This window comes from Gambusia affinis, linkage group LG06 (genome assembly GCF_019740435.1).
Source record: "Gambusia affinis linkage group LG06, SWU_Gaff_1.0, whole genome shotgun sequence".
Lineage (NCBI taxonomy): Eukaryota > Metazoa > Chordata > Actinopteri > Cyprinodontiformes > Poeciliidae > Gambusia > Gambusia affinis.
Genome location: NC_057873.1, coordinates 12516922 through 12537301, shown reverse-complemented (window position 1 = coordinate 12537301; position 20380 = coordinate 12516922). Strand labels below are relative to the sequence as shown.

The following is a 20380-nucleotide window of genomic DNA, read 5'->3' as shown; positions in this document are numbered from 1 at the left end:
CTCATGTAGTCAACTACAATTAACTACATAAAGAATCTAGAAAAAGTTTCTTTTTTATGTGCAACTCAAATTGCACAGTTAAACATAAAATCTACTCATAGGCGGTTTTTGAAGTTTGGAAAAGTTTGCTATAAATGTTTGTTCTGTTACATTTTGCCATACACTATTAAATCAATTGAGTTTGCAATCTCTTGTCTCCTGCTATTTCTGTTTAGCAAACAGCATTCACTGTGTGTGACAACTAGGAGTATCTCTGCTTTGAGGCAGATCTGATGTTGCTATTGATGCACTCAGCAATCTGATTCACTAGAGCTTCATAATTAGCCAATATAGTTCAACTAACCAATCACACACAAGTCAGTCCAATGCAGTATGATTTGATGAAGCCGAATAAGACACAGTTTAAAGTGAGCTGTGGAATATTCCTTTTCACACATACCTTTGAGGTCCACAAGACACAAAGTGTGAAACTCATCCCTACTGTTTACAACATTATAATAAACATAGAGACCATGGGAGAGAGAAGGTGGGTGCAAAGTTTGCCAGCGTGGTTGAGACGAGAAGGAGTGGAACACAAGAGGCTAAGAATAAATGATGTGATTTTCGTCATGCAACTGTGACAATAAACCGATTTCAGTACTGACCATGCTGAGTTCCTTACTCAATAAAGTTATGGAGAAGCATTTGCTTTACAGACTTTAAACAAAAAAGTATTACTGCACTTACGTGTTGACGTTCACTGGATGCAAATATTTGTCTCATTGTTAAAATAATTGACTTTGTCATTGTTTCATCGGATCTACGGCCGTATGTCTTGGACACTTGAGTGAAGAGAGATGTGGAGCTGTCCACTGACCACTACCTGGTGGTGAGTTGGCTCCATTGGTAGGGGGGGATGCCGCTCAGACCTGGCAGGCCCAAACGTGTTGTGAGGGTCTGCTGGGAACGTCTGGCAGAATCCCCTGTGAGACGGAGCTTTAACTCCCATCTCCAGCAGAACTTCGAACACGTTCCGGGGCAGGTGGGGGACATGGAGTCTGAGTGGACCGTGTTCCGTGCCTCCATTTTCGAGGCGGCATATCGGAGCTGTGGCCGCAAGGTTGTTGGTGTCTATCGCGGCGGCAACCCTCGGACCCGTTGGTGGACATCTTCGGTGAGGGATGCCATCAGGCTGAAGAAGGAGTCCTAACAGGCCTTTTTGGCCTGTGGGACTCCGGAAGCAGCTGATGGGTACCGGCGGGCGAAGCCCGGCTACATTGTTTGCATTTTGTTGCCACTAATTCAGCAGCTCCAACATCAGTTGGCATCATGGGGGGGATCTTCTCCTCATAATACAGCAAAGAGGCTTTTCGTCACCTAAGGGCTAATTGTGTCTCATTAGATATTTTACTGATCTTTTCCTGTCAGAGTTGCTCAGAAAGGCAAAGCCCTCCTAATCTTCTTATATATGAACAGAGATTACAGCAGTTTGCATTGCAAGGTATCTGGAAACATGTTTGCAATTAAGATAAAGAGATCAGAAGAAGAGAGCATTAATGGGACACAAAACAAGATGCAATTCTTGCATGCACTGTTATCAGTCAGTTTGCCAGTAAAACCACAGTATGTGATTGTGCTTACACCCTTTCATCTGGACTTAAGTATTTGTTCCTTTTTTCCTGCTTTTTAACTAACTACCTAAACAACATGACTATGACTTTATTTAAGACTAAGAGTTCATAAACCTTTGATGTAATTCTCATGTGGGTTCTTTTTTATGTGGCTCATATCTTGTTATTACCACTTTCTGCTTCCCCTTCTCTTTACTGTGGCTGCGGCAGTGGAACAAGCCTACCTTGTTTCCACTGTGACCAATGAGGCTGTGACGTACTTGCCTTCTCTGATGAACCATAGCGGCTTATCCATACTCAACATGTCTGCCAAGGGATGATTTCTGAATATGGAACAATGTGTAACCTATTGAACACAGGCGCAAATCTTTTGCTAAGATGGGCCTTGCTACAGATTATATTTGCCACGTGCTTTGTGACCCTGCTTTATAGATTATGGATAGCTTTGGCTTTATTTGATCAGTTTAGCAGCAAATGATGATGACCTCACTCATGAACCTGCGAGCATGCAGAACGTCATATTTCAGAAGTGCTTTGCTTTTTTTTTTTTTTTTTTTTTTGCAACCCAAGTAAAGCCTCCATATGTTTTTGAGTTGATATATTTTCCCAGGCTTTGTTTAAAAATAGAGAATGAAATGAATCAGTACTTATTCAGATTACTGAACTTTTTTATGTATTATTTCTCAAGAGACAGGTGGGAAAAAATTAAGTCAGTTTACTTAACAGGCATGCCTCAGTAGATTTATGCCCAGTGCCAGATAAAACCAAGGTGTATAATTGGGGTTAAAAGAGGACACAGATAAATAAACTCTTGACCTCTTTCATCAAACAGACAGCTCAGAGGAAGTGAGTATAATGATGTAGATTCAGCTCCAGGTCTGTACTGCACTACATTTTAAATTAAAAAAACAGTATTTTGTGATCTGGATTGGAGGACAACAGATTTACCTCCCAGCATAGTGCCTAATAGATATGTGTGTGGGTAATTTCCTCTTGATTGTCGGTGACAGCCTGCCGGCCAGCTCCCTATGATTGTAAATGGTGACAGGATGCATAAGGGATGATGAGATCAGATAAATATGATTGTGCAAGCTTGTTTACTATTTCCGTGGTTGCAGAGGCAACTGGAAATGAGATCTGGAGCAAATTGGGAGCTGGTGAGGGGCTCAGGATGACTGCAGTCTGATCAAACCCTCTCAAACAGCATTTTGATGGAAACAAAAGGTAACAAAATGTAAATAGATGTCTTGGCTGGTAAAGCTTTTGATTACATGGATATTGAGTATTTTTTTTGTTTTTTTTTTTTTTTGTTTAGTTTATTACTAGGCCAGTCTCACTCAGTTTTACTGAGAACTTTAAATTTATAATTTTGATGTCAGGGATATGGGTTAAACGTTTAAAAAAAAACCCAAAACAATTTCTTTAAAACTGAGTAATTATTATGTTTAGCTCTACTTCATATCGGTGGTTTAGCTCTACTTCACAAAAAAATGGCTAGACAATTAGGAAAAAGTCTGAAATTTGTCCTGCATAAAACTGTGGACTCAGGATAGTGGAGAGACCTTGGTAACCGAGGAGTCTCACTGCTTTGACTTCAAGTGCAGTTTGATTTTCTGACATTTGGGTAGAGATTCTAGCTCACTGGTGTCTTCTGGACAAAACAACTTAATTTCATAGTATATTTCTAGCCTATTTAGTAAAAGAAAAAAATATTATAATTAGCTTGTTAATTCCTATACTCCCGTATAGTTTACAATTTATGTCACCATGTACTCATTTGTTGAGACCAATTCATTTGGATTAAAGTTACATGCATTAACAATGTAAATTCCCAGAGAGAGATTGACGTCAGAGATTCTGTGTTCTTCCATAAAGTCTCCTTTTTACATTTCTATATATGTTTCCACACACACAACACACAGACAGGCACACGCACGCATATATGTATCAACACGTTTGCACACTTCCACACAATGTCAAACAATCTAATTAGCCACCATCTTGTCAATTGGGGTAATTACCCAAAAGACCATTAAGTCTTTTCTCCCCGTCACAGCTGTAATTATGGCAAACCAACAATGATGTGCAATTACTGCTCGCTGTCATTGGTTTAGTGTGATGTGAAGGCACAAGGATTGCCAAGAGGACTGAAAACACTTTGTACAATATTAGTAAGGACATCATCACACAATGAAACAAGCTGAGTCAGAGGGACCAGGAACACTAGAGTATCCTTAAAGGGACCTGTGGGCTCTTCATAGACATATCTCATAATCAATGACAGAATATCAAGTGATCCATCTTCTCTGGCCTGTAAACGCTTGACATTTTCCCTTTATGAAAAGCTGTGAGATGAAACGCAGGGTTTTAACGATGACATGAAATGATCAATGACTCAATTGTGCTCGGCTGGAGAGTGCTTTAATAACGTCAGGCATTGTCCCATTCCACAGTGATTTCTCCGCATTTACAGGATAATATCCCCATTGGAATTCAGGTCTCTGTAGCCACTGCTGAATGTGTGCCTCCTCTTTTGTGCCGAGTAAATAGGGAGAAAAGAGCTGCGTAATGCTTGGGGAGTGAAAGTAGGAAAGAGAGAGGCAGTAACAGGGAGAGATATAGCTTTTTCTTTATTACTGTAACACTGGGGGATGAAGAAAGATGTGGAGATATGTTTGGTTTATTTGAGCACAATGGAAAAAAATGCTCTTTGTTTAACTGAGGATAGCATGGAATAGCAGGACCCTTTGAGACTGCCATCAGTGTGCCTGCACAGCCACAAGAGATGCTATTCACCATTGTTACAGCAAAACAGTGTTCAGATAAAAGCTTGTGAATGCAGGTTGCAGAGCAGAGCTATAGCAGTTGCGGATTACACCACTACTATTCACAAAGGGAAGAAAGAAAGTGACTCCAATTATAATTACTCCTGTTTTAGATTAAGATGAAAAATGAATGTTGCGAGCTAGCTGTGAAGCTGAAATGAGGCGTACATGATTCAATGTTTAATAGCTGGTTATCAAAGCATCACAGGCACTGGAGGGGTATGAGTGTTGCGCTAAGGGCTAAATTCTTAAATAGTGTCAGTGAGAGCATAACTGCGGACCAGTTGATTGTGGATGAGTGGATGAAAGCGAAGCTGAGAGTTCAAAACAGCAGCATTGGCACATTTTACACCTGGCTTACCAGTCAGCGTGACACTGAACCTGAGAGCGCGGAGGAGAACTCAGGATAGCTGAAGAGGAGGAGCTGTCTGGTGTTCACAGCTTAACACTTGTGCAGAAATTGCATTGAAATCGTCCTAATTTATTTTGACAGCCAGGTTGACAGGAATGTGTTGGGTTTGAATTTTACAGAGAAGAACCTGATGTGTTTTTACAAACAGATGGCCTGAATGCAAGGTTTTAATTCTGGAGTTTCAGATGTTCCTCCAGTTTATCTGTAATGGGGCAACAAAACATTATAGATCTTTATGCAATGGAGCTCCTCAGGCATTTCCTCAACTGTAGATCACACTGGATGAAGCTCCTGGTTGCATTGTACATTTTTGTGGAACATTTGAAAAAAAAAAAAAAAAGACAAAAACAAAAAAACAGACGTAGCCTCAATATAGATGTTTCTTGGCTGCGATGTACAAAAAGATGCAATCATAAACTGCATTTAAAGTGGCTCTTCTTCCTTTGTGGTTATGTTGAACATTTGATCCCACTTGATGAACTCTGCCCTTCCATCTCATCTAGTCTGACTGAGCTTGAGATCATTTACAAACCCACTATTCCACCTTAAAAGTTCTTAATAGAATCAAACTAAAATGAAGTCTATAGTAATCCTTTAATCAGAAAAGTTGTATCAACTTTGTTTTAGGTTATTTTTGTTAATAAAATACACAACTTACTAGAAATGAGTGGTAAAGGTGTTTTCTGCTGCTTTCTCTGTCTCAGGCATGCAACATTTAATGTTAGAAGTAACAGGGGCGTCCCAGAACAGTGCCACCCTGCCAAATATAAACTACTGGAGGTTGCTTTCATAATTATGACTGCTGGAAGGATATTTTTGTGGAAAGTGCCTCTGAGTGAAAAAGTTCATGTGAGGTTTCACCAACACTCAGGGACCTGAAATGACTTATGTTTACAAGTGACAAAGCCCTCTAACGAGTAGTAAGTGCCACCACATAGCCTCAAAGCTCATGTGAAAGAGAGAGCCGGATGGAGAAGATGAGCACATCTCACTATATTGCCTTCAGCTCTAAAAACATCTGGAGCTCACAGCCCAAATCCCCTCTTCTTTAACCTTTTAGCACGTCTTTGCTTCCGTCTATCCCTCAATCATCTGCTCTCTGTACAGAGGGCAAAGGGCTCTCATCAAACCCGAATGCTTGATTTCCTTTCTTTTCTGTCTCCTCAGCAGGGGAGTTGTGAATGAATATTTTCATAGTTAATTTGCACTGCATTTCGCTCCTCAGCCTGGTGGAGACTCAGGTGGGCTTGAGTATTAATAGCTTCTCTCGTTGGTGACGTCAGCCGAATTCACACATGTGCCTCTTAACACTCTGATAGTGTTTTATGTTCGTTAGAAACATCGTTCTCGCTAGTTATTTACTTAGCTCTGTGAAGCACGTCACTTTAAAAAAGGTGGAAAAATCTTTTTCTTTCTTTCTGCAACTTTAATAATTGTTATGTCTTTTTATCCTCTCCTGTTATTTTTTCTGATTGTGATGTTTTTCCTTTTGCTTGCTTCTAAATTGTTCTTTGGTTCCCTGTTTCACAATTCTAATTGTTCATGTCTGCAATGTAGACTTCAAACACTTTTTCATTCTCCCTTTCATTCTGTGTTGTCCATGTGACTCCATCTTTGTCCCTGTGTTCATTGAAAAGGCTGCCTGAAAGCTTTATGGGGTCCTCATTGCTAAATGCCAGTCTGTCTCTGCCAGGCGCTCGCCTAATGCTGGTCTCCTTGGTGATAAGACCAGCAATCAGGCCGTTCTGTACCAGACACTGAGTGGTTTGTGATGGAGAGTGCGTGTTTGTGTGTCTACGCATGTTTGTATCAACGAAAAGTAGATTTGAGTCTGGTTGTCCTTTGTGCCCTGTTTGGGTGAAGATCCATACTGTATAGCATATAACAAAGAAAAACTGGGACAGTATGCGGGAGCTCGCACTCATTATCATCTGAATGCATTTTGTTTCTCGTAAACAAGCCTCTGCCAAACAAGGGGGCCCCCTGTTCTTCCTGCGAGAGCTGGGCCAGGCCTCAACGTGGTGCAGTTCTTTGCTGGCACAGTTTACCAGGAGTTTAGCTCCACAGACACTTCAACTGGCCTCATCTCCACTCAGTCCATCTGTACTGGCATCTCAGCAGCCGTCGAGAAATCAGGCTGCTGAAATAAGATGGGAGGATGCCATTCAGGAACACTTAACTGCTAATTAAGTTCCTATATTGGATTTTAACACATATAGAAAAGAATGCTGATGGGTCGATAGTATAAGTTCCTTATTTATATGGATTTAGACAGATGTAAAGTTTATTTAAATAATACATTTATTTACACAGCATGTAAATAAAATATCACAAAGTGCATCAGGAAGAGAGAATAAACATGAAAATGATGTAAAACAATAAGCAAAATTATTTATAATTCAAACTAGTATCATGTATAATAAATTATTTAGGAAATGCATGTGTAGATAAAACACCTTCAGACATTTTTTAAATATGTTCAAACTTTCAAGACAAAATAAAACAAGAAAAATTCATGAGACAGTTGAGATGCAAAAGCCTGAAATGCATGGAGGCCATCAGTGTGGTTGTGCTGAGGTGTAATGGAAGCCCAGATCACTTTAAAAGTGACCTCCAGGTCTTTGTTGGGTCAGGTGTCTCATCTTTCTTTTGATTATAGTAGATTCTCTATGCGGTTTGTGTCAGGCCAGTATTCTGGCCAATCAAGCACAGTAACACCATGATCATTGAACCAGCTTTTGGTACCTTTGGCTCTCATTAATCATAAATGTATTTAAGATAAATTTCTCATTTAAAATTTTAACTAAAACTAATATGTATTTGCGGTCCTTCTTAACATAGTTGTATAGAGCAAAGTTAAGTATCTGAAGGAACGTGCTATCTAGAATCCTTGTACTTTTGTACCCTTGACTGACAGGATGTTAGACCAGCTTCCTGATCTAATTGGCGAGAGACCAAGCATAGTAATTTTCCTGTGCCTTGGCCAATTCAAATCTGATGTCCATCATGTCTCTGAATGCTCAAGGTAAGACGGTGTGAACCCTGAACAGGTGGAGGTAGTCGGAAGCTCAGCATTAGTCGTCTGTTACAAATGTTGCTCAGACAGCAGGGTTTATGATTTCCTTCAATGTCAGTCATATTTCAGGTCTTTCAAATGGCATTCACTGACTTTAGGTTATTACAGCAAGCATTTTATTTTCAAATGTTATTTTTACTTAATTTAATTATTAAAAAAACAGAACTGATTCATGCATTAAACATATGTGTCCGGTTTGAATTTCCCAATCATTTCTTGGGATGATTCAGCAGTTGAAAACTAGAAGACTTTTTCTTAAACCCACACATGCTTGGAGGAGATCCAACATGCAGGAGGCCATTGCCAAAGCTGGTGTGTCTAACTGGTTTGGCCATCGATTGAATGGCATAGTCTAATATTTCAATATGCAGGCGAGGTGAGCCCTATGGCCTGAACTATTGGATCTCACTGGGACCAATTTAAAGGCCTGAGTAGCGAAAGGTCTTTGCAGCCTGACCTCTTGCTTTAACACAAAGCAAAGGTGCTGTGAAGATGCATAGATTCAGTGTGTGCTGCAGATATTCATGTGTGGGCGTGTGTGTGTGTGTGTATGCTTTATATGCATTCTTTCCTATGCATGTATAAATTTTGCTCTGAAATGCTTGTGCCAGCAAATCTGTGGCGCTCTGTGTTGCATCTGTGAGCAATTGAATGCTGCTTACACATGCTTACTATGCATTGTTGTGTCATTGAACATATTCCTGACAGATTCAATTACAAAAATGACTGTGGAGGAGTCCGTGGTTTATGTTTTTTTGTAAAATTCTAAAGGTATGGACGGAAGTCTAAACCAAGGTGGAGGGTAGCTGAATGGGAGATCTTATATGTCAGGGATTTTTTTATCCTGAATGAAATGGTTATCTACAACAAGAGAAACATGTAGAGCATCTTATCTTAGAGGATCAGAATGAAAACTGAGTTCCCCAGTTGTCTCTGTTATTTCAGGAAATATTCACATCTCTGTTTTTGTCTTGATTGGATTGTTTTTCAATTCAGGAATTAAATCTCTTTCCCTGTTCACACAGATTGTGTGAGAACTGAAAAAGCAATATTTCTTCCCGTACTTCACTCTGCTATGATAAGAGCACATGTGAATACACAACGTTGGCTCTGAGAGTCTTGTGCTCCAGTGCCAGACTGGGCCACATTGACGGCTCCTATTTCCTTCACACTTATTGCAATTAAAACATGACTTGTTGATTAAAGGACAGCAATTTGCTCTGTAAAATGTGTAGTGAGTGAGAGAGCAAATGGGCATGTGTGTGTGTTCTTTTGAAAATGTCTTTTCATCTTCTGTGAGGATTATCTTCTGTTTCCTGTTCTGTTGTATGCGCATGTGTGCTTCATGGGTCTGTGTTATCAGGGTTTATTGGAAGTCAGTACCGAGGGGTTTCGGTTCACACAGTGGGTTAATTGACCTCTGGAGACGCTTTCTGCTCTTCTAATGAATGTTTGGATTAAGTGTTTCTTCTGGATTTGTGTTAGATGTAAGATTTGTATAGCCTTTGAATTTTTAGACGCCTCATTATTTTTTCAAAGTGAACCATTTGAAGACACCACCTCTTTGGTAAATGTTTTTTTTTTTCTTATATGAGAGTGAGGCCCGCAGTGCAATTTAGGCCATTTAAGTTTTAAACATTGGGGAAATGATGAAGGCTTTCTTTCATCAGCTGATTTTATGCTTAAAACAACCTGGACCAGTCTTTCAAATGGCAATCACTGAATGCACCATAACCACAAAGCTGATATATCATTGTTATCGTCAGGTTAGAACTGGAGAAAATCATTAATTGGAAATCAAATCTAAATCTAAGACATGTGCATCACATTTTTTTCTAAAGTCTTTAATTTCAATAAAATTAAATCACATTGTAAAGGGAGAAACTCACCGAATCATAATAAGCAACCTTAAATGTCATGAAACCTATGTCTCATTGTTTTACCAGAGAATGCGTCACTTTTTTGCAGTTGCATTTATATGTGAGCTCTATTAAAAGGCCTGATCATCAATGATGAATAGTCATTGTGCTGTAATGTAGGTTAGGGCCCAGGAGGCTTGCAAGCAGTAAAGTAAAACAAACAAATCATTGTCCATAAAGGAAAACATCTTTAACACCTCCTCTACTGCCTCTTGTGTTATAATGACCTGTATTTCTAATAACATAGTGTGATGAGAAAGAAAAAGGATCAGTCTGGTGAAATCACAATGGAGCTTTCCTTTATGGTATTTAAATCTGTCTCTGGCATTCTCAAGGACAACAGGCATGTTTATTTGATGCTAAAGAAGCATTCGCTCTCAGTGGCATTCACACCTACAGATTCAAAGAGGCAAATTAATGAAGCTTTTGTTCTAAAATAAAAGAAAAACCTGATTAAGACCCAGGGGGGAAAGAATCAGGTGTGAACACGGTGGGTCATTAAATTATGTGTGAACGGATGCCAAGGATGTCTTTTTTTATGAAGCTGTTTGAAAGATAAAAAAGAACAATTCACCTCTGGTGGGACTTGGTTGCTGAATGTTGTCTCCAACATTTCCACTTGCTACCTAGTGATCTTCTCCCGGCTATGCAGATAAGCAGTCGAGAGGAGCGTAGGTTTACCTCTGAGAGATGCATGTCATTGTGCTTGAAAGTGCGTTTGTTCAACGTCCACTGAGCAGTTCTGTTTTTACCTGCTTCGCTTCACCATTGTAGGTGGGTTTCACTTCTAGAATGAACAAAACATCCCTGATGCAGTATTTCCTAAAATCTTTTGGATGAAGCTAGAAATTTTCATCTTATCATATTCATCAAATTTAAAAATTCAAACATTTTTAGTGTTTCCAGCCTTGACTCACAAAACGGATAAATGTAAGGCAGATATACTTTGCATAAGGCTGATCTTGTAGTTCAATTTTTTCTTTCAGATGACTACTTCTATCAAAAAACTGGCAACATATTTTTCTTTGTATTGTAATCGTTAGGAAAGAAAGACAAATTGGTAATTGCAGGTCAGACGTTAAAGACAATAGCCAGAAAAAGACTGAAGTGTAAAAGTACCTAAATCATCAAGTGTATTTTTTTTTTTTTACCTTTGCACTAGTGTGCATTTCCATTTTAAGAAAATTAAACTGTTTTCTTTGCACACAAGTTTGTAATATTATCTGGCTTCCTTTTAAGTCTTGTTTTCAGTGCTCACGTAGAGCCGGTATGTCATCAGAAATGGATGCAACGCTGAAGGTGCCCCAGAGTGATTTGTTTTAATGGTGTTGGCTTACTCTTTCAGAGAGCATAAGCAGCAAAGCAAATTTTGCATCATTATGCTACAAACAAATGCAGAGCTGGGAATAACTATGAAAATGAGTTGGAAAATTAGAAATCAAAAAGCACCATGTTTTGTGTTCAGGCACAATACAGAAACAACATTATGGAGATATAATACACCCCTCTCCTGACCTACTGTACCAATTTTTACAGGAAAAGTATTGTTGGTTAAAAGAAGAAGAAAAAAAACCCAGATTATGCAAGGTTTCTTGTGCTGTTCTGCAACATTAATCTACTTTTGTGTTTTTATTGGCTAATTGCTGTTAATCAATGAATTATATTTGTTGTAAATAAATAATGAGTTTGAGAGATGCTCAGAGCTGCTGTGGCAATTTACATTGCAAAAGTACTCAGCCATAAGTAATTACATTAGACAAACACCATGTAATTGAAGAAACAAAGTTCTTATAGAGGCTCTTTACATAATATAGAAAACAAACATGTTTACCTTGCTATGATCTTGAGAATTTAAAGAAATAATAGCATCCAGATATTATAAATCAGTCAGTTCTGGCACTTAGCTGGTCTACAAGATACTGTTTGTGAGTTAATACAATGCCAAGATAGAAGCTGTTGATTTAAAATTAATCTTAGAAGTGTTCTAAAGGTACTTCTAAATAATCTGAATGCCATTGTTATATGGTAATGAAGAATATTTTCACATATGAATAACATTTAGAACTTTTCAGCGAGTGGAAGAAATCACATGGTCCTCAGAGACACTGCAAAGATCCACAAATTATGTCTTAAAAACTATGTTAGTGTGTATTAAATATACAAGTGTAGCATAAATAAAACAATATTTAAAAATAAGGTTATTTTGGGTGTGCTGTGGTGGCACAAGGGTTAAGCACAACCCATGTATAGAGGCCTTATTCCTCAACGCGGCTGTCGCAGGTTCAATTCCTGGCCTGGAGACCTTTGCCGCATGTCTTTCCCCATCTCTCATTACCAACTAACTATCGAAAAAAAGGCCACTAGAGCCAATAAAACCTTTTAAAAAATAAGTTTTTTTTTTTTTAAAGGTTGATAGAGTTGCTAGGTGAAAGATCTTCATATTTGTTTGAAAAGCTGATGGGCATGTGTTGTTGCCATAAAATTTGAACACATTGCAATCTTTAAGTCAAACATGAATTCCTCTCTATAACCTGAACCAGAATAACCTGGTTGACAGAATGACCTGCCACTGTGTTCAAAAAGGAGAGCATCTTGTCAGGATCTTGTTTTGAGTTTTCGGTTCATAGTTTCATCTGTTATCTGTGTCTTATTTTGATTTGATCAACTTTGTTGTGTTTTACTTAGTTCAGCCAGTTAGATTATGTTTATGATTTATTCCTCATGTTTTGTTACTCTTTGATACAGTCAGATTTGTTTTCTTATAGTTCCCCTGTCTGTTTAATCTCCCTAGCTCTCTTGTGTGATTCTCTCTTTCTGTCTCTTTCTCTCCGTCTCTGTCTTTCACAGTATGCCTTCTTCTCTCACACCTGCAACTTGTTAGTCAATCAGCGTCAGTCTATTGTTCTATCATTCACTCTCAGTATTTAATCACCTTCCTTTCACTCACTACTTGGTTGATTCTCCTGTTATTCTTTATGTAGCTGGTTCCTGTTTGTACCCTGCTGATGCTCTATGTAATCATCTTATTTTGTAAGTTTTTTATTAATTCATTGATGTTGTTAAACCTTCAACTACTAATTGCTGTTCCAGTTTGCTCTGCATAGGGTTCTTACAATATCTACACATGATATACATACTGTAGGAAAATCAAGTTGCATGTTATGAAAGTTAAAACAACTAAAGTGGGAAGTTATTGAATTCTGGAGTGTACTTGGGAGACATTTTCTTTTTTCCCATGAGTGTATCTACTCCACTATTTTTATATCACTATAAATATTAGCATCATGATGTAAACAGTATGGTGGGAAGAGGAGCTATTTTAATAAAAAGCTTTACAGACCATGACAAAACAAATACAGATTTCAAAAAGGATTTATCCGAAATGGAAGAAAAATGTTACAAAAGGTTAATAAGAAAAACTTAACAGAGTTTGATACAAATATAATGGGGTTGTATAACCTTAAAACCGAATTGTTTGGTGTATAACCTTGATTGCTGTTGGTCAAAGGATGACAAAACAGAAAAGATAAGAAACATAAGGACTTTCTACAAATGATATGTAACTAAGTCCAAAGTAATTTGATTTCAGGATCTTCACTGGCAAAAATAGAAGGATTTTAAAATTTTAGAAATGCCAAGATGACTATAAGTGGACTCTACAATTCCATAAATTAGTTTTCTTTACATCTGTTCAACCCAAAGAGGATTTAAAGACCTAAAAATGTATTTAAACAAAACACTTGATGGCATAGGTAGTTGAATTACAATCAGCCTGACGCTCTGTTTGTAATCCATCTAAATGAAGTAAAAAATAACATTTTAAATTAAATAATTTCCGCCATCACGTACACTTGGTGTGGTTAATGTTTTGTTTTATAGCTAATACCCAATTTGTGGCCGGTATTATCACTGCGGCTTAAGTTTAAATGACCTTTTCTGCCATTCTATGAGAAGTAAGAACTCCAAAAAACTTGGTCATTTTTAGACACTGTGGAATAAGTGCTTCCACCAAGATTTTTTAACTTTTGACAACTTTTGGTCTGTGCATGTGCTGTGGATTTTAATCTTGACTGTTTAATCATCCACACAAAATGCTGAAGTGTGAACCAGGCTGATTGACAGCAGCAGAGGAAAGCTGGGACAGACCCACATGGACCAGCGTACCCCATCTCTCAGGCAGGGGTATGCGACACTATTTTGTACACCGTAGCCAATTAAATTAAAAATGCAAACTTCTATGCTGCTAACATCTGGGCCAATAACTACACAATATGGGCCACTTGCTTAAGGCATGCACTAATCAGTTTTGAACTGTAATTTTTTCCTTCTATTTTAATACTGCTTAGTTTATCAGCGTAATTGCCTTGAAGCACTCCAGGGAAAACTCCTGGTAGACCTGAGGGCCTTTCTGGCCTTCCAAAGGTGTTAAAAAACCCCCCCACCCAATCCATTTTATGTAAATTGGGGAAAAAAAATACACAAAATTACTTGAAGCACAAGAACCGAGATACAGTTTTATTCAGATGACTGATCGAAGAGGAAAATACAGATCAAGTTTAGAGCAAAGAACATCGACTTCAATCAAATCGTCAGTGGTGCAGCCATCTAGACGTTCATTATCTGCAACTGTCAGTGAACTCTGCCTCTAATAAAATAACGCATATATTTTCAGGCTTACTTTCTGTCGGGTTAATGCTTTGGGTGTAACAAGATTTTGAGCCATGCAATATTGAAATGTGAAGTGAGCGCTGTCTAGTGTAGCACCAGCAAGATGCTGTTTCAGCATGTGTCTGTTGAAATGGGTGCAAGCCATTATCATAAACCTCGGATGTGAAAATAAGTGCATTAAACTCGACAGCCAGTGTCTACATACAAGTCTCTTGTTATGAAATAAAAAAGGAAGTTTTTCTTGTATTACACTTGTTGAGATAACTATCTTGTAATTAGTCTAGATTGCATTAGATCATATCAAAAAACAATGATGCTTCACTGAAGATGATCTGTTAAAGGCTTTAAACAAGCATAGAATCATTCCTATTTATGAGTGCATGGTTGTCCTCTGTGTCTCTGTGTTGCCTTTTGATGGCTTGGCAACCTATCCCAGATGCACCTAGGATAGGTTGCCTTTTGCCCAATGATATTCCTTTGCTAAACAATTTATTTTAATGTCCACTTCTCAAATACAAAAAGCTTTATTTTAGCAAAGCTATTTTTTTTTTTACCAAACAAAAAAACCTAGCACTGTTTAAGCTGTGGAAGAAGGTAGAGGGTATTGCTTTCACACTTTCTCACAACCGTTCAGACTGGGCGCATTATGTAAGCGAGTCCTGTGAAGTCCACTTGCAATGCCACGTTTGATGTGACCATCAATCCACCCTCAAAGAAAGAAAGCAAGTTAAGCAACAAAGCATGGAGGATGTTCAGATTAACAGTCACAAATGAAAGTTTCAATTGCAATCCTCTGAAATGAATTGTTTAGTAAAGTCCTTGATGTTTTCAGTTCGCTGAGTATGTATCAAAAGCTTGGCACCTTTTGAAAGAGGACACTTTATTTTGTGAAGGATGTTGTTTACCTCTGTCTGCATCGTCAAATATGTTAGGGTGTTTTATAAGTCAATGGGATCTGGGCAACTTTATGATTAATAGCACAAAATAAACTATTACTTGTGTACAAAATTAGAATAATTCAGAGGAGCAATACTTTTATAGTGTGTGTGACTGGTAAAACTGGTTAAAACAACATAGGCCACATTTTATTCCCACAGCTGCTTGAGAACCAATGAAATGTTTGTGCCTTTGTGTGCACCACACTTTTGCCTCATGTGGCAGGTAGCATGAAGAACTGCCCTTTTGAGTGACGGCAGCTGAGAAGGATCAGACTAGCAAAGTGTCTGCAACACCATCCCAAGCAGAAAATAGAGATTAACATCATATGCTCGTTTCCATTTCACTCCTTTTTTAGTTCATCTTGTCACACATGCAGTAAGTGTAAATTGAGTTTTTTTTTCTTTTTTCTGAATAATTCCAGCATTACATATTTTCCAATTTTGTCAACATATATGCAGTGTGTTTACTTCACATTGCAACTACAATGCACACTACTGTGTGAAGCTCATATTTATATGACAGACCTACACAGAGTCTAATCCTGGAAGGGGAAGAATTGGAAAGACAAAACAAATACAAATATGAAAAAAATTATAATTCAGCTCACTTTAATCAAGACTTTGCAGAAGCATTGTTTCTGTAATAAAATATATTTAGAATATGTCTACCAGCTTGGACATCTAGCTCAGTCTTCTTTCTTTCTTGGGGGAGATTTGACTGTCTAAATACCTATATTGACATTCAATTCAATGTGAGGAAGTGTCAGTTAGAAATGTAAAGCTCTTTTTAGTATGCCACAGAAGCTGCTGTTGTTACCAGGCCTCCTGTTCCCTGGGTGGCCAGTCTCTGTTCAGTCTGAAAATCAAAGGTTTTGCTCCTGTTTTCAAAAATCGCTGAATGGAGTCACAGTGATGGACAGTGAAGGAGTGTTTTGCAAAAATAGGATGCATTGTTAAAGTTTTGAGAATCCAAATCTTTTTTTTTATGTGTTCTTTCTTCATTTTCCTGCTCTTAGAATGTACATTTTAAACAATGCTATTCTGAGATTCTTGTTCCTGTTGAAAGACTTTTATAACCGATTATAACTTTGCAAAGCAGGTACCATTGAAGCACCTGAAACATTTACTGTCACTTACAAAAATGTCACTGATAAATTCTGCACTGGACCTTCCCACTATGCAGAACTGCTAATCAGTCAGAAGATAGAGCAGGTTTCTGTTTGCACATGTAAAACCAAGATAGACAACAGCTCCGTCATTTAAAAGAAGCAAGCCAATTTTAACCTGTGCAGCTTCCAACTAAAACTGAGGGCATAGAAAACTGGAAATCTTCTACTGGGGAAAATGACTTAGCTTTGCTGGAAGGCACAATTTAGTATTTGGGATACCTTTTGGTGCCGAATTCTTTTGCATTTGCATATTTTTTGTGCTTCAAAGGGAAGACGAAAACATCATTAAAATATTTTCCATTCAAAAGAGAATTAGGAAATTTTTATGCTGTGACAATGCATCGTATTTCAATAGGTACTGCGTCTTCACGTCAGAGCATCTGTAACTTTTTAAAACTCTTTCAGACAGAACTTAGTTTTGTTGTATGCTGCTTCCATGTGTGTGCATTCAGCTTTGAATAGATGCAAGACAGGTTGATCGCTGCCAACTGCCTGATGACGGCAGTAAAAGTTGATATTGGCAGCTTGTCACATGCAAGTCAGTGCAGTCACATTCAGCTGCCATCTGTTTTTATTTTGCTTAACAGACATAGAACAAAAAAAATGTTAATTTGGGCACACGTGCAGTTCAAGGTGGTGGAGAACCTTACGATGCAAAGTTTGATACTGCTTTTTCCTTCGACTGTTAGATAGCGAACACGTGACACATTTTTTAGCACATGTAGTTAATGACTTTTTTGGGGTTTTACATGCAACCATGCACAATAATTACTTTATGCTCCCTGCTAGGGAAGAGTTTAATTAACCATCCTCTTTCAGGGCAGATGATTAGTCAATAGCACACATGTGCACAAACGCACTCTCATTATCACTTATGCAATAAGTCAATATGTAGCTCTAAGAATAGAATATACTTAGTCTTACTGTAGGAAAAACAAATTGTATGTTTTTAGTGTCACAGCTCAACAGAAAATTGAGATAAGCTGCAAATGAGGGGCAAATTGAATATGTTGTGGATTTACAGACAAGATCTATCATTTAGATTATATATACTTAGTAATATTTATAAACAATGTATAAATACACACAAGTTTTTATTTTCCTCAACTATCTTCAAAGTTTTCCCAGCAGGTTTACCAAACATATTTATTTGTTAAAGGCCAGAATAATGAGGACTTATTTAAACTTTATTCAGATTTAGAGATTTTTGCACATTTTCTCAGTTTTGGTGAAATTTCTATTAAAACTGTGTGACTTAGGTCAGAAATTTTGGGAATCCTTCCACAACCTTTATTCTCAATAGCTTGCTGGAATTTTGGCCCATTCTTCCTGTCAATCTTTGCATAATGGAGTCGTTTTTGTAAGCTGAGTTGCTTGCACCTTTTGAGCTCCCCCAATTGTTTATGAGACTAAGATTAAGGCTGTTCCAAAACATGGACTAATTCTCTTTGTAAGTAGGATGCAGGATGCATATGGGTTGTAGTCCATTTGGAAGAAAAGTTTGTGCCCAACTTTTAACTTCCTAGCTGAACTCTTGAGGTGTTGCTTAAGAACTTAAACAAAATATTTTTCCCAATGATGCCCTCTAAAATGTGAAATGCCCCAAACCCTCCTGCAGCAAAAACACCCACACAATATGATGCTGCTCCAATTGTACTTCACAAACTGGATGGTATTATCAGACTTGCAAGGTTCCCTCCTTTTTCTCTAAATATAGACATTATTATGTCAAAACACTTCAGTTTTAGTTTAATCAGACCACTGGACAGAACATCATTACTGAGCGCATTTGCAAACTGCAATAAAGATTTGAGTAACTTATTTGTTTTTTTGTTTTTTCACCAGGATGTCTTTCAGTTTGTCATTGTAGGACTTCCTTTACTCTGGATAATCTTACCATCCTCAGATGGCATCTTTAAAAATTCTTGACGTATTTTTGAAATGAATTTTAGATATTTGGTTTGGAACAAATTACATCAATCTCAGGATCACAGAACGTGTCTCCTTTCTGCACACTATGATATCTGGATATTTCCATGGTTTTATTGTTGCATAGACTTGCTTGAACAGAAGAATGTGGCACCTCAAGACATTCACAAATGGTAGCCAAGAATAAATCTGCCATCTGGACAGTTCTTTTCCTGATGTATTGGTTGACTTCCTTTTAATTTTATGATCTCACTAAATAAGTACTGTGTTTGAGTCCTTGCCTTAAAATATATCCAAAGATGTTCCTGCTTTAACTCAGATTTTGTGGAATAGAAGCTCACAAAATTATGTCATCATCTGGTCTTTCCAATGTAGTTAAAACATATTTGTGTATGTTAACTTCTGAATTTGAAGAAAAAAATATCTCAACTTTTTAATTAGAAAACAGAAATTATTTTGGTAATCCTAAAGTAACAGAAAACTTGAAAAGTGTAGGCTGATTTAAACTTATATACTGAATTGCTTTGCATGCAATGTGAGTAAATATATTGTTAACAGTAATTTAATGGATTTTTTATTATTATTATTTACAGGTTCACGGTTTGATCTGCACACAGGAAAAGGTAAAACATTCTAATCAATGATTTTCTGTTTTTTGCTCCACCTTACCAAATTGTACTTTTGCCATTTTGCTCATCAAAATAGGGTGGAATAAGGTGAAAAGATTTCCTTAAAGGGACATTTCATATAAATTTGACAATTTGTGCTCTCCTTTAGAGCTTTTTGTATACATTTTGGCAACTGATCATGTGAAATAATTTTCTAATCTAATTAACTGATCAAACCCAGATACTGGGAAGAGAGGTGACAAGACTCCAACGCTGTAAATAATAAATATCAATAGGAGGTCACACAAATGGGGATCAGAATCACAACCAATGAAAACAAAGTATTAAATATGCATGGCATAATACAAAGTTAGTTTAAGTAAATCCAATCCAATCAAATATTATTTGTATAGCACATTTCAAGGCATTTCAAAGTGCTTTATATCATAAAAACACAAAAACCCAAAGTCATGCAACATAGAATCAACAATCAAAGCATTACATTAAGTCGAGTGCCATCGTTCAACTCTTAAGTGATTATGTTTCAAAAGCAACTCCGAACAGGTGGGTTTTTAGTCTATATTTGAAGGCACTCGGTGTTTCAGCTGTAACACTGGAAAAATTAAAAGCTTAGCATTGAAGACTATTTCCTCTTTTTACACACAGAGAAAAAAAAAACCATGGTAAGCAGCAGTGGTTTAGCATAAGTGGTTTGTTTACAGGTGCAAATTGGAAATAGACTGGGTCAAAATAATAATAATGATAGGAACAGAGTACAACATAAGGCACATATTAGCCAGGGGGTGAATTAACTCTGTTCTTTTCATGCAATCCCCATCTGTGCTTGGTTTTTCTTTTCTGTTCACAGCATAGAAACTAAATGATTTTCAGGCTTTTGTCAGTATCTGGAGTTATTAAGGGGATTTGTGTGTTTCATTATTTTCACCATATACTCAATTACAAGAGTTTGCAAATTAGGCTTTTTTGCCAGTCACAGAAAAGAGAAGTAGCGGACAAGTGTCCTGTAGTCATATCTGCTACAACCACACACAAGCTCAATCTGAAACAAAGACACACACACGCAAGAAATTAGTTTCTTCACATGCAATTTAAATAGTTTTTTTTTTTTTAAATAACATGGTCCAAAGTTTCTTAGCAGTGTGTGTAGTCAAACATATGAAACTAGTGACTCAACGGATTAATTTCTCTAGGTGATTTTATTGAAC

At 37.5% G+C, this 20380-nt stretch overlaps 1 protein-coding gene across 5 annotated transcripts in view; it reads left to right on the top strand.

Moving 5' to 3' along the window:
* The window catches only part of igsf11 (immunoglobulin superfamily member 11), a 108114-nt gene that overhangs the window by 14998 nt on the left and 72736 nt on the right, over window positions 1–20380 (top strand). The window contains exons 1-2 of one of the 5 annotated variants that reach the window (XM_044118889.1): window positions 12810–12872; window positions 19140–19169. The exons of 1 other annotated variant lie outside the window; for it this stretch is intronic. In XM_044118889.1, the coding sequence (XP_043974824.1) occupies window positions 12848–12872; window positions 19140–19169 (55 nt within the window). In that variant the 5' untranslated portion in view covers window positions 12810–12847. Of the gene's footprint in view, window positions 1–12807; window positions 12873–19139; window positions 19170–20380 lie in introns of those variants that run through there. 3 more of the 5 variants (XM_044118891.1, XM_044118886.1, XM_044118890.1) reach the window with 3 other exon arrangements.